Here is a 15,375-nt window from a genome sequence, read left to right as displayed (position 1 = left end):
CTCTAAAATGCGATCGGCTATGGCGCGTTCAGCTGTTCACGCTGTTTCCTCCTCGGGCTGACATCCCCCGAGCATCAGGAGGAGGCCTGCGCTGGTTGTGGGGTCCCCGTGCATTATTATGCCGTGGGGGGCCCCTGACCGCGGAGCCTAACTCGTTGTGCCTCTTGTTTGTAGAAGGACGTTGCCCCCTGCTCGGTGGATTTGGCTCTTCGTCCCTTAGTCGTCTCGGACTGCGGGGCGGCTGCCCGACCCTATTCTGCCTCTAGCACTGGGGATTGCCTCGACCAGCTTGAGATGGAGGCTTCTACTCAAGATCCCGAATGGGACATCATCCTGAGCCAGAAGTTGCTGCTCTGGCCTTTGAGGGCTTGCTGGCTGGAGTGGAGGACTTGGATTGGGAGCCTGCTGAGGTGCCTCACTGGTTGGATGATCTGGTTGAGAGGCTGGCACAGCCTGTCCTCGAGCCAATTGAATGGCTTCTTCAAGAGCGGCTGTGGCATCCCTTTGCCGACGGTCCATGTCCGCTTGCTGCTCATTCAACTCCTGGCGCTGACGCTCAATCTCCCTTTGCTGCAGCACCAAGGTTTCAACTGCACTCTCCTAATTGGCCTTCAGATTGGCCAACTCACCCTACAACACCCCCAGTGTTGCCCTCAGCGTCTCCGAATCTAACTCTTCCTCTTCGAGCTCTAAATGTGGTTCATTCTCTGCCGCATTTGGAGGAGGAGGTTGAGGAGCGGTGTGTCCATCTTTCTTGGATGCCTTTGCCATTTAATCTTCTCAAGGCTTCTTGATCAAACTCTCAATGAAAGCACCAAAATGTTGACCCTTGATTTGGCCAACAACACGATGTCAAAATTACGACAAGAAATGAGATGATAGTCAAGAATGGAATCAAATGGTAAAGAAATGACACAAATGATTTATAGTGGTTCGATCCCAATGAATGGTAATGACCTACGTCCGCTTAGTGTTATTATTAATGTTGAATCCCAATGTTGTGATCAAAGAACTAGGGTTCTTGAGTTTCACAAACTTTAGGAGAATTACAACTTTCTAGAGGATAATCACACTATACCCTCTTTCTATGAGTATTCAGAAAAAAGATTCAAAAGTCCATTCCTTGAGCCCTCTCATTCATATTTATAGGCTCGAGGGGGGTTACATGGGCCAATGGGCCTTAATTATCCTTAATATCAGCGTATCAAGGAAATAAAGAGGAAATAAAAAATGTAGTTATTACAAGATTACAATCTTTAAAGGAAAGAAATCGATGCATGCGACCAGACTGGTCGCACCTAACTGCGAGATCTGATGAAGCATCAAGGAGTTGGTCGATAGGCAAACAACACCTCTTCACCGTGACACTGCCACGTGCCAACCACTTGTAATAAGTTCTTGCCACGTCATCACGAGCCATTTTTGGGTAAACAATTCCCTATTGGGTTGACTTTTGGAACTGAAAAGATTATGAGCGCTCAGGTCACAAACTTTTTGTGACACAACCTTCACTAGTAAAGTCAATGGAACTCTAGGAACAAGATATAGTTAAAAGGGTAAAACGATAATTTTATTCCCTTTTAATTATGAACCATTAATAGAGAATTAACATTGTATGTAATGATTATATCAATGGATACTTTATTATTTAATAAATTACTTTGTAAATATATATCTATAATTATCAAGAGTTCAATCTCATATTTATAGTTGAGTAATCATGAGAATAATAAATATGATTATTTAATCAAAGAGCTTTGATTAATAATCTAATATTTATTAGAGCTTGATATTATAGGTCCATATGTCCCAGAGTAGCTCTATCAACACTATATCAAGGTAAGAGTTGATACAAGGGTAAAACTGTAATTTGTAAATTTGAGAAGAATTTTATTCTTCGGGTCAAGTATACAATTATATGATAACTGAGATTGAATAATTAATTATTAAAATTTAAAAAATATTTTTATTAATTTAAATATATATATAATTTTGAAATATATATAAATAAATAAATAAAATTTTGAAATTAATTATTTTATTTGAGTGAGAGAAAATAAAATTGGTAAGTCAAAATAGTTTTTGATTGATTAACTTTTAAAAAGATGATGATAATGATGATCATCCATTTGAATTTTGAATTTTGAATTTAAAATTTAAATTTTGAAATATGGTCGTGATCTTTTTCCTTAAAATTATAATATTATATTTTGTGGGAATGATTGATTTTAATTAAATAAATAAAAGAAAAATGCAATATCTCTGAAAAGGGAATACTGCAATTCACACATGACTATGCCATGTGTGTAGCAATACACTGACAATGTATATGTGTTGTTTTTATTTATTTATTTAATTAATTAATAATTGGAAAATAGATATTTTCATATTTGGTAAGCTAGATATTTACCTAAATTAATTCCTAGGATTATTATGATATTATTATTATATTACTATTATTATTAGGGATAATAAGGTAATACATAATCTCTCTCTATATATTATATAATAACAAGAGGGAAAACACAAGTCAGTGAAATTCAGAAAAGTTTCAGAATTTTCCACACAAAGATTATCTTCTTCTTATTCTTTTATTCTAACCTTTCTCGGGCCATAATCCAAGTTCTCATGTGTTGAGATATACTTGTGATTCCTAAATTGCAAAATCATGTTCTATATGTGCCCACACACATCGTGAGGTGTAGAGAACACTCCAGAAGATCATGGTTTGAGTACCCAAAGCGTTGGATAGGAAGATCGATATATATACGAAAAGACTCAAGGATACTTGATAGGCTTCAAGAGGTAAATACTTTTGTTCTTGAATATTTGTGTATATGTGTATACGATATATATAAATATGTGTATATTTATATATACGTTGCATGATTAATAGTATTGTATAGTAATTATTTTGTCTGGATATTTTTCTTGAACATATAAATTGTTTATATGAGAGATGGAAATTTTTTTGTGTTATAGACACTGGGCCCACCACACCCATTTCACTACACACTCTAATTGTTTTTCCAACAATTGATATCAGAGCCAGGTTATTAATCTCTGCACATTATTAATTGCTGTGTGGGACTATGTGCATTTTTCTATTATATGTGATATATGTTTGAATGGATGGATGTTTGTATTCATGATGATAGATTCTTAAGGGTTGTTTATAATAGTGCTTTTGGGTTTAGACATTGTCCTTAAAATTTCTAGATGAAATATGTAAGCCAATTTTGGGGCATAGGAGTTTTGTAATTTTTTCATTCAAAATTCTGAATGAAATTCAAAGAGATGGCCCGAGCGCCGAGCTCAAGCCCAAGCCCCGAGCTTTGCCCCAGCACCTGCGCGCCTGACTGCCTAGCCCTGCCCCTGCGCGCCTGCTGCCCAGTTGCGTCCCTCCGCGTTTGCTTGCCCAACCACACCCCTGCGCGCCTGCCTGCCCAACCACACCCCATGCGCACCTGGGCCCAGCCGCCCCCCGTGCACACTTGCGTCCAGCCGTATCCTTGCCACCGCACCACATTGGTACACACCTAGGGTTTGTATCTTACAAACCCTAATGTGTTGTTACCATAATTTTTTTAATTATTCATTCAATTAAAAATATTAAATCGAATTAAAATGGTTTTAATTTGGAAATTTCTGTAATTGAAATAATATTGATTATTTTCCATAATTAATTTTTTTTTTGGTAAATCAGCAGTGAATTTCATTCCTCCCAAAAACCAATTTACAAACAAATAGCACCCACTAAAAGGGTCCAAACATACTTCTTTAATCTGTACATTGATTATATTCTATTTATAAAACAGTATACCATTCTAAATCTTTCGTAGAGACTTTTTTTGGCCATACACTTTGAATTCTAATCTTACTAGCTGCTTTAATCTTCTGTACAATGCTTGTTGGATTATCAAGGGAGGATAGCCAAAGACTTTCATTTCTTGCTCTCCATAAATGATACACCAGTGCAGCAGTAATAGCTGAAAGTACCATTTTCCTGAACCTTGTTGCCTTCATTCTTCCAATCACCCTCATAATGCAAGGTAGCTGGCATGAAGATATCCCTTAGCGAACCCAGCCCTTAATCTGTTGGAGACACTCACTAGAAAATGGGCAATCAAAGAATAGGTGAGTAGTTGTTTCATCTGCCACTGTGCAAAATTGACATCTAGCTTCAGGAAGAACATTGAACCTATATAATCTTGCTTTAGTCTTCAACCTGTCTTGGATAGCCAGCCATAGCGTGAAACTATGCTTAGGGGTATTCAATCTCCCCCAAACTTCCTTGCTCCAATTGACCCGATCATGTACAGGACTTAGAAGTTTGTATCCCTCTGCAATCGTATATCTTCTTTGAGTAAACAGAGCTAAATCCACAAGAGACTTCACTTTGTCTTTGATTGCTACAACCTTCCTCCAATACCCGCTTCCATGTACCGGGGCAATGTAATCCTACCATTCTCCATCTTTTATGTACACACTGTGCACCCATCTAACCCACAAATTATCTTCTTTGGTTGCTACAACCCATACATACTTGAACATAGCTGCTTTGTTCCATTCAGAAATATTCTTTAAGCCTATACCTCCTGCTGCTTTAGGCTTGCATATACTATCCCAAGCTATTTTCCCTACTCCAACCATCATCTGTTGACCATTCCACAAGAATGCACGACATATAGCTTTAATCTCTTTAATCAACTTCCAGGGCAGCAACATAATTTGACTCCAATAAGAATGGATTGAAAGGAGAAAAGAGTTAATCAAGACTGCCCGACCTGCAAATGAGATGTTCCTTGTACTCCAAGACCTGATCCTATTTGTCATTTTATCCACCAGCAAGCTACATTCCTTAGCAGAGATCCGTTTAGCACAGATGGGGACACCTAAATAATTGAACGGAACCTCACTTTTCCTAAATCCTGAAGCTTCCAAAATGCGATGGACCTCATTAGTATTCATCCCACTGCAATATATTGCAGACTTCGAAGCATTAGGCTGCAGTCCTGATGTTTGCAAAAATAGCTTGAGGCCCTGTAGTAGATAGAAAATGCTCTTGTAATCACCATTGCAAAACAGTAATACATCATCTGCGAAAATGAGATGATTTAACTTCAGTTTCTTGCACTTGTTATGAAAAATAAAATCTGATTTCTGGCAAACTTTATGCATTATTCTAGTGAGGTATTCCATTCCCAGCACAAAAATAAGAGGAGACATCGGATCCCCTTGTCGCAACCCTCTTTTAGCTTCAAAATATCCATGTATCGACCCATTAAGCATAAGTGAAAATCGTGGTGTTCTTATACATGTCATGACCAGCAGAATAAAAAGCTCAGGGAAATGGAAACCAGACAACACTTCTTCTATAAAACTCCATTCAATGGTATCATATGCCTTTTGTAAATCTTGCTTAATTAAGCAACTGACTTTTGATGATTTCCTCCCATAATGGCAGACTAAGTCTTGGCAAATCATTATATTGTGCGCTATGAAACGACCTTGAACAAAACCTCCTTGATTTTGAGCCACAATACTAGGGAGAATTGTTTTGAGTCTTGAGCAAATCAGTTTCATAGCTGCTTTGTAAATGACATTGCAGCAGGCTATTGGTATGTAATCCTTCATTGTATTAGGGCACTTGGTTTTGGAAACAAGTGTAAGCACTGTGGTATTTATCTCTTTAAGAAGCTGCCCAGACTTTAAAAAAGAAATGATAGCTTCAGCAACTTCATCTCCAATTAAATCCCAGTTTTCTTGGTAAAAGAGACTCCCATAACCATCCGGACCTGGTGCTTTATTTCCAGGGATTTCAAAGAACACTTTCCTAACCTCTTATTTTGTGTAATCTTTCAATAGCAGCTCTGATTGGAATTCTATTACTTTAGGACCTTGATTCATCACTCCAGCCAATACTTTCTTTCTTTGCAGCAGCTTACCACCCAGAAGTTCCTGATAGAAATTTAAAAACGCTTCAATAACCTGTATGGGCTCATCTACCCGATCACCCTTTGAGTTAACAATAGAGAGAATTCTGTTGTGCCTTCTTCTCTCCCGAATACTAATGTGAAACAATGTAGAATTTTCATCACCATTTCTAGCCCAATTTAGTTTAGATTTCTGCTGCAAAAAGGAAATGTAATCCTTGTGAACCTTAGCATACTTGTTTCTAGCTTCCAACTCCATGATATGTATGACAGGGTTTAAGGGTTCACACTGAAGCTTATTTTGACATTCAGCTAGGTGATCTCTAGCTTGAATTTTTGCACTAGTTATATCAGAGTAGCCTTGAGCATTGATCTCCTTGAATACTGCCTTTAGTGCCTTTAACTTAGTAATTATTCGATACATTTTTGTCCCTGTAACTTGTTGCTGCCAGGTCACTTTAACCTTCTCCAAATATTCTGGATGTGTAGACCACATATTGAAATACTTGAAAGGCTTCCTACCACAAGGGACATTTGAATAAACAGTGAGGACAGCTGGGGTATGATCAAACAACCCCTCACTCAAAAACATAGTCTCAGCATCAGGGAATAAACTTAACCAAACTTGGTTTGCTAGCACACGATCTATCTTAGAATAAATAATGTCTTCTCCATACTGTTTATTGCACCAAGTATAAAAATTCCCACTATATTTGACATCTTCAAGTTGGCAGTTTGCTACACAGTCAATGAAGTCAGTGGATGTCTTATATCTAGCTCTATTGCCAATTCACTCCTCTTTTGCTAAAATGTCATTAAAGTCGCCCATTACAATCCAAGGACCCTTAACAGACAGATCTTGAAGATCTTTCCAAAGCCTTTTCCTCCCCTCCTCATCATTAAAAGCATAGACATAAGTAACAAAAAAGAAATTCTTATTGTCAACATTTGCAACTCCAAGATGAATCAACTGACTAGTACACTTGAAGATATTGACATTAAAGCTAGAAGGGTTCCAGCTAACAACAGTTCGCCCTCCGGAATGCCATGCATTATTTGAGGTAAAGCACCACCCAGTAAACAAATTCAGATACAAGGCTCCTAGTTTCTGAGCCTCAACTCTTGTCTCGAGCATACCAACCAAACCAACCCTCTGAGTAGAAATAAATTGCTTAACTAATCGCTGTTTTTGTTGGTTGTTAATCCCTCGGACATTCCAGCTAATAATTTTATCCATTAGAAAGAGGAGGTGCTCCCCCTCCTCCTGTATTTTCACTTTGAGTTCCAACTTCCATCAGTTGTTGACTCTGCTGTTTGTTATGTTCATCTTGCACCAGTTCCCCACCATTCGCTTCTATTAGAGCCTGAAATGAATTAGCTACCAAAGTGTTAACTAGAGGGTCCTTTGCTTTAACTTTCCACACCTTTGTTGCTGGTTTGAAGCCATCCGGATCAGTTTCTGTGTTCAAGTTAGATGTCGTATCCTTATTCAATCCTAGCATTGTCTCTCTCGAATCAATTGGTTTCTCTGTTTTCATAACCACCCATTCTGGCTTCCTTCCCTCTTTTCGTCTACACACACTAGTGTCATGGCCCATTCCTTTACAGTGGTCACAAATTATTGGTTTCCACTCATACGTGACAACCACTGAAGTGTTACAACCATGCTCATCCTTAAACCATATCAGTTCTGGAAAATCTTGCTTCAAAGAGACTTCAATGAGAACCCGAGGATAGTTTAACTTGTCCCTTATTTTAGTGATAGAGTCGACCATCAGAGGCTTTCCCACTTGGCTGATGATTTTGAATAAGGACTTTTCTCCCCAATATTTCAGTTCAAGGTCATCCAATTGTACCCAAATTGGAACTGATTGAATGTCTTGCTTCTTGAAGTTAACATTAGGGTCCCATGCCTTCATAATAACTGGCCTCTTGTTAAAGAAAATATACCCCCCCGAAATCACTTGATCCCTGTACTCAACCGAATCAAATCGAATTAAGAAAATGCCATAAGACAACATGCCCACTTTGTCAATCTTATCCTTCCATACACGACGAGCAAAATCCTGTATAATTGACAACTGTGGATTTGCTCCTAGAACATAGCACACCATAGAGGATTTCCAGTAGTCCACTTCATCTTCAATGTCTTCCATAGTGATCTTGATTTTCTGTTTCGCAGCAGAATCGGCAAATTTGCAATCTAGATTTTGCTTTATATTGCCAGATCGCAAGATAGGAGGTGTGACATTCTTACCTTGAGAAATCGCAGATGCTGTTTGTCGATGAGCTTCCATGAATTTCTTAGCTTCCATGACCTGAGCAAATTTCAATCGAATTTCTTCTCGCTGTTGATGCTCCTTCATGACTGCTCTAGGTGATACCTCCTCTGAACCAATCGCAGATTGCAGATGACATTCGACATGCTCAGCTTCAATTTCCTCATCTGAGAAATTTATTGGTTCAATTCCAAGAACTTCATCCATGGATTTTGTTTTCCTTACATCAGAACTAGAATCAGGCCCTCGTTTTTTCTTTTTCTTAAGAGAAGATTTAGGTTTGCTCTGCATCTCCGCCCTCGTTTTCGCCATGGCACCAGCTCAGAGATCTGAGAGAAAGCTAGAGAGAGAAAACCTATAAAAACACACTTTTACCAATAATTAATTAATTAATTTTTTTAAATTTTTCTCTTCCATAATTAAAATTATTTTAATTAAAATATCCAAAATTAAAATTATTTTGAATTTTAATTTATTAAAATAAAATTGGTTTATTTTATTTTTGAATTAAATTACCCAAATTCAAATTGAGCCTTAGAAACTATTTGGGTATTAAAACCCAAAGTTTAATTATTTTAAAAAATTGTTTAAAGTAATTAAAATGTTGTATAATTCAAAATGGATATGGAAAATGGTGGCACTGGCTCAACAAGACTACATCTCAAGGTTCGAGATCTACGTGCTCTTCATCAGGCTTTAGTTAGTCTAGGTTACATTTTCATGTATTTTTTTGCAAGTGTTGTAATTATTCTAGAAATACTCAAAAGTTACCAACCCACTTTTATTTACTTATTATAAATGTTTGAATGTGATTGACGTAGTTAATATTTTGTCATGCATTATAACATGCCATTCATATACCCACACAGTATGCAATTAGCATGCATTGCATTCGTGTAGAAACATGCTATTAGGACGTCCTATATTTTATCATATGTTTATATATGATAATTCATATAATAATAAATTTAGTCTTAATTAGTTAAGATGGTAAATCAAAATTAAAGTTTTTTAATTTTTATTTTAATTTAAAATGTTTTATTAAAATAAAAATGATATTCTCGTAATTAAAGCAAAATTAAAATTAGAATTAAGGGCACACTTTTTTATGTTTTTCTTAATTGGATTATTAATTATTAGAATGTCATTTGGTAAAAATAATTAAATTTATTTTTACAAGTAAATTAAAAAAATATTGATTTTGTGAAAAACACACTTTTTGTAAATAGTGAGTGGGAGAGGGAGTTAGGACAATAAGTCACATGGTCTCCATTATTGGTTTAACACCAAGAGGCATAGGAAGGGCCTCGTGTCGCCTCCGTTTGCGGCTCCCTAAGGAAAGGCTTCCGAATATGTTTGTTTTATCTCAAGGTTGACTTCTCTTATGAGAATATAATTAGTGATGTATTTCAAGTTTGACTGACCCTAAGGTACACTCTTGAGTTAAGTCATTGATTGGAATTAATGGGTTACACTCCGAAGGTGTATCTAGGCTTTCGAGCACGACTAGTGCATCTTGACCAAACTAGCGACAATTCATAAGTCAAAAGAGAAAAAAATGCTTTTAAGTTTTCACTTATGAAATTGAGATTTGTCTCAAAATTAATTTGGAGTTATTTTGGCCTACCCTAAGGCGGTCCATTAATTTTCAAATTAATTTATCGTGGATTAGTATATAATTTTTATGTGTTTTTATATGTTGCATTCATGCATCATGTTTACTTTTCCAAATAAAATATGGTATTTATTATATATTTTAATTCATTATATTTTATTTATTTATTTCCAGCAACAATGGTTAATTCTCTTAATCTTGATTAAGTACTTGAAAACTTGGGAAATCAAACACACATCATTGATAAACTATTGGAAAGGATTCCATTTAGTCTCAACTGCATAAGAAGATGGTATGAAGGGATTCACATTATCTTTGGAACACAAAACTTGTACGGAGCGATCTATGATCTACCTCCAGAGGTTCCAAGCTTTTCATCCAGTTTTGATGAACATGAAAAATATGGTGAATGGAAGAGATTTAATCACCTGGAACGTCAATGCATGTTATCAACCATGCATGGCTACATTAAAGAAATATATTTGGTTATTGAAACTGCATACGAGATGTGGGCCATGATAAAGAATGATGTTCTGGCACATGCTCAATTTTTGAAATACGAGGTAAATTCGATTTACTCAAAAACTATTCTTTAATATTTTTAATGGTTGATTCAAAATTATGCCACTATTATTATTTTTCATTTATTCTGGTCTTTAGGGATGCATAAATATTTTGAGAAAAAGAGTAATTAAATTGAAACCAAAGTAAAGAAGAAATGATGAAGATGATTGAATAAAGAAAATATTAGTTTAGAAATTTATTTTGTTTACCTTAAAAACAGCTTAAATTTTTTGTCATTTTGAAGTAGTTGATTTTCATTATGAAAGAAACTAATAAGTTCTTTCTTTAAATTAGTTATAGAATTCTTTCTAGAAACTATAATTTTAGATTCCATTATTTGATGAGTGAACAAGTTTAATATTTTTTTTGAATAGTAAATTCAGTTGTTATTTTTTAAATATATTTGTTCTACCTATTTCATCAATGAGTATAAATGATAATTATGAATTATTCATTATTGTGCAAATCATAGATTTAATAAATAAGACATATTATTTCAACCACAATTAAGTGAAACATATATGTGAATTATTTTTTAGATTGGTTTGTAATTAATTAGACACATAAAACAAATAAAAGACAATATTTTATTGAAACCATTCATTGGTTCTATCCTTGTTTATATGGTCTATTATTTAAAGTTAACCAAAAGACCTTTCTCTAATAAAGGCTCAAAAATCACATAATCATTTAACTAATACATAGAGATGTATGTTGAACCTTTTAATGTTCAAAGCTAAAAGAGATAATAAATAATAAGTCAATATTGATTGACATTTATTTAAGATATGTTTAATTTTGTTGAAAGCAAAGAAAATTTCTAGAAATTTTCATGCAACATTCAAAGTAAAGTCACTTAAGGACTTGTTTGATCAGATCCAAAGGAAGTCTGAACTCGAATTTGGAATTCAAGTAATTTGCATGTGAACTTGGAATTCAAACCCAACTCACATACAACTAGAATGCTAAGCAAAATTAGTATTTTAGATGTGGAATATAATCATATTAGATAAGATTAAATAGATAATGAGTAATCATTATCATCTTTATTATTTATACAATTTTAATACTTGTTATACTCGGTACATGTTTGATTGTACAACATCAAAGACTTAAAAGTTGGGATTCACAAGTGGTTATGTGAATAAATTGAAAAATTTCCATAAAGTCATTTAGTGAAACAGTTAAATAATTATAAAAGATTACAAAAGAGTTTGAATCTCTTAAATGCTACTTTAATGAAGCATGATTATTATAATCGCTATATATTTCTAGTTAAGTTAAACTAGAAATAATGACTACAAGTTACTGATATTTAACAATGATAAAACCAAAGAATATCACAAATTTTATAAAGCATTATCGTAGTGGGAGCGTTAGTTAGTAACTACTCCGTTAAAAACATAAAGTTTAGTTAATTGTGTGTAACACAATTTAACTATATTTCATTCACACGCTAGTATGAAATGAAAAGATTTTTACAGAAAACAATGGTTGAATCACCATGAATCTAGAAATGGAATTTGGAATTCTATGACATCTAGATTCTTGAACATCCAACTAAAGTTTATTAAACTTCAGTTTGACACAGGATATTCAAGATGAAGAGGAGAACAAAGGAAGTACAAACTTTTCAAAGTAAGGTTAATAGCCTAAGGCTATAAACAGAAAGAAGAATTAATTACTTGAATAAATACATTCTACTGTAACCAAGCTTAAATCTGTTTACATACTCTTATCCATTGCTTTATGCATGGATTATGAGATTAATTTAAATGGATGTCTAAGTAGTCTTTACTGAATGGCTGACATGACAAAACCGTTTGAAGATCTCGACCAGAAAGATTCTGTTGTGATTCTTATTCTTAATATTGATAATGTTCTGATCATTGGGAATGATGTAGATAAATTATGAATAGAAAATAAATGGTTCGTTGAACATTTCTAAATATTAGATTTAGAAAAGCCAAGAATGTTCTATACACTCAAATCTATAGAGATTGAAAGAACAATCTTTTGGGCATTGTCTCAAGCGACTTATATAGATAAGAAGCTTAAATACTTTAGTTTACAAAAAAATCCAAGAAGGAGTTTTTGCCTTCCCGATTAGGAGGATGTATTATCTAAATAATAATGTCCATTTTTGCTTTTACTAGAAAAGAAGGACATGAGACAGTATTCCTACAACTCAGTGATGGACTATTTAATGTATCAAATGTCATGTCTTCGAATTAACATTTGGGAATAGTCAGCAGTTGTCAATCCAATGATGGATTGAGTCATTGAATAGTTATAAGGACTTAATTTTATCTTGAATATAATGGAGATTATATGTTTGTGTATTTAGGCAGTGACCTAAGATCCCAAAGGATTAACTAATTTTAAACGAGATTGATATCAAAATCAGCTTCCATAACTGTGGAAGAGACACATTAATTTGGAAATGTATTGGACATTTCAGATTTATATGTTTCACCATAGAAGCCAAAATGTAATAGCTACGAGTAGTTAAATAGGCTATTTGATTTAATTGAGTTCTTTGTTATTCTGGAAAGAATTTCAGACTAGAATAAACTACTAGTATCTCATTGTGAAATCAATGGAGATACAACTATTCTAGAAGAACTAGAAATCATGAAAGGGTAGAGCACATGAAATGAAGTCTCATTTAATGCAAGACGATCTTACATAATTGATGTAATGATCTTGAAGATAACTTCAAAAAAATTTCTTACAAAACTGTTAAAAAAAGACTTTGTTAGACAAATTCGTTCAGGATAATGTGATTGACACATTGAGAGAGATTCATCAATTTGCTTTAGGGAAAGTGGGAGATTTTTGGGAATAGTGCCCTTAAAGCAATTGTAGTTGACAAATGTTTTAAATGAAAAAAATAATTGAATTGAAGTATTAAGTAAATATCATAAAATTCTAAAGTTTAAATATATGATCTTAATCTCATATTGGTATGAAAGGATCGAGATTAAGATAATAAACTTAAAACAGTTTGCTGTAAAATAAAATTATGGAATCTTTAGATTAATTACTTCTAGTACATCTCAAATATATCACCACTCACACGCGATAAAGATCACAATAATCACAAATATTACATTTATGCCCTCAACGAGCTAAAATTACAAACATGCCCCTAATGACTAGACGGGGCCCACATGCATATTTAATACACACAGTCATACATGTCTAATCACATAATCACCAAATTCATATATAATCATAATTAAATCAGTTATTACCCTCCTGGCACGCTAATCAAGGCCCTAAGCCTTATTAGCAAATTTGGGACGCTACAACTATCCCCTCCTTATCAGAATTTCGTCCTCGAAATTTATTCACACACATCGGAACACTAATCCTGCAAACCTGATTATAACCTCATATTCAGGTCTTTTCCTTGGTCATTACTTGCAACATTCTCACAAGAACAATAGTCTTAATCTGTAAGACCTTCTTTCTTATATATAGAATTTCACTGGCTTTTGAGCCATTCCTGATGTATGGTACTTCCTGTCCCTAAGTTCACTTTTCGGAGTAAGTACTTTTCATTCCTTGTCTCACAATATTCTACTCGGAGTCGCTCTACGACCTCTTCTTTCCAGATCCTAGAAGTCCATAGATTCCCATCTGACACTATCACCCTTGGTGTCCAATGAAGACGTACAGTCTCATCTCGTACCCATTCTCTCTTTGATACCTCACCCACACCAACCATGGTGTGCCAATCGAGTAGGTCAAATCACCACTTTTGTATTTCCTTACCTCATTTGTGATCCAAGGTGGTTCACCCCCTTAGGTTCATAATCATACCCTTTTCATATTAACTCCAGGATACACTAGAGTCATAATAGCCCTTTTGGCCTCTAATTATTACCTCTTATTTACTAAACGGCTAGGTCATGCGCCTTCCAATATACAAGGTGTAGTTTCAGCATCCATTCAACTTCTTGGATGTAATAACCGTAAGGGGTGACTTAAGGTTCATCCCTCATCTTCCCCTCAATGCCAGTATCCTTCGGATCACTCATATGATATATGTAGTTTAACTCATCTATTCCAAATTAGTAGGATGCTTAACCTTCCCTACAAGATCCTCCCCATGCGTCTCACTGTTCATTCATAAGAATTCACCCACTATCAACTGCAAGTTCCAAACTAAACTCTGTCCTTACTTCATTCTAACCATGATTAATCAGTATAACTATCAGCTTACCATCCACTATGAGGTGCAAACGATCACTCTTTCAAGTACACATAACGCACCTTAACTCATAACATAATGCATTGAAACTCCATATTCTAAGCAAGGATGATATCTCTCACATCGTTCTCCTGTATCAATCCACACATACAAATTCTAATGCTATGGCATATGAATCGATCTTTATACCAACTTCTGAAAATCTAGTACGCAACCATCCACTCAGATCCTCTTTATGTTCTAATGTTGCCCCAGTCAAAGTATAGATGTCCTCAAAGATACCTCATACATGATCCCATTACCTCCCATAACATGACCCTGAACCTCTTACGGAGAAATCAGAACTTGTCTCTCTTGAAACCTTATCTGTAACCTTGTTTCCTTAACCTTGGTACTATCAATAAGGGTGTTATTCGTCTTCTGCTTTTAGCTGGGAGTAGTTTGAAACATCCTTGATCGATCTGAATATGACTCATCAACATTATCCCCGTACTCTTTGCTTAACGAACTTACCTGAGCCATTGATGCATTGGTCATTTTAGAAACCTTTAACAAAGCTCCACCATTTTCTACTTAGTGCAAGTGGAAATTCATGTAACACCTCTTGCCTTGATCCTTATCAGGGTAATTCTTGAAAACATTATCCTATCCTCGTAGACTTGGCCCCTTTTCTTTTCAAACCATGATGACATGTCTCATGATAAAATGCTCCGTCTGATCAATCCTCAGGTTAAACACTTCTTCAACTGAACCTTAACTCTT

The 15,375-nt window shown here is 35.0% G+C and overlaps 1 protein-coding gene across 1 annotated transcript; it reads right to left on the bottom strand.

Annotated features, from left to right (window-relative positions):
• Positions 1-4,461: 4,461 nt before the first annotated feature.
• Positions 4,462-7,071, bottom strand: LOC133805877 (uncharacterized). The gene is made up of 3 exons (XM_062244023.1): positions 6,769-7,071; positions 5,893-6,612; positions 4,462-5,700 (listed from the first exon to the last, which is right to left on the bottom strand). Exons 1-3 carry the CDS (start codon positions 7,069-7,071, stop codon positions 4,462-4,464), a joined length of 2,262 nt encoding a protein of 753 aa, XP_062100007.1.
• Positions 7,072-15,375: the final 8,304 nt, after the last annotated feature.

Source organism: Humulus lupulus, chromosome X (assembly GCF_963169125.1).
Source record: "Humulus lupulus chromosome X, drHumLupu1.1, whole genome shotgun sequence".
NCBI classification, from domain to species: Eukaryota; Viridiplantae; Streptophyta; class Magnoliopsida; order Rosales; family Cannabaceae; genus Humulus; species Humulus lupulus.
This window is presented reverse-complemented; position numbering and strand designations above follow the sequence as displayed.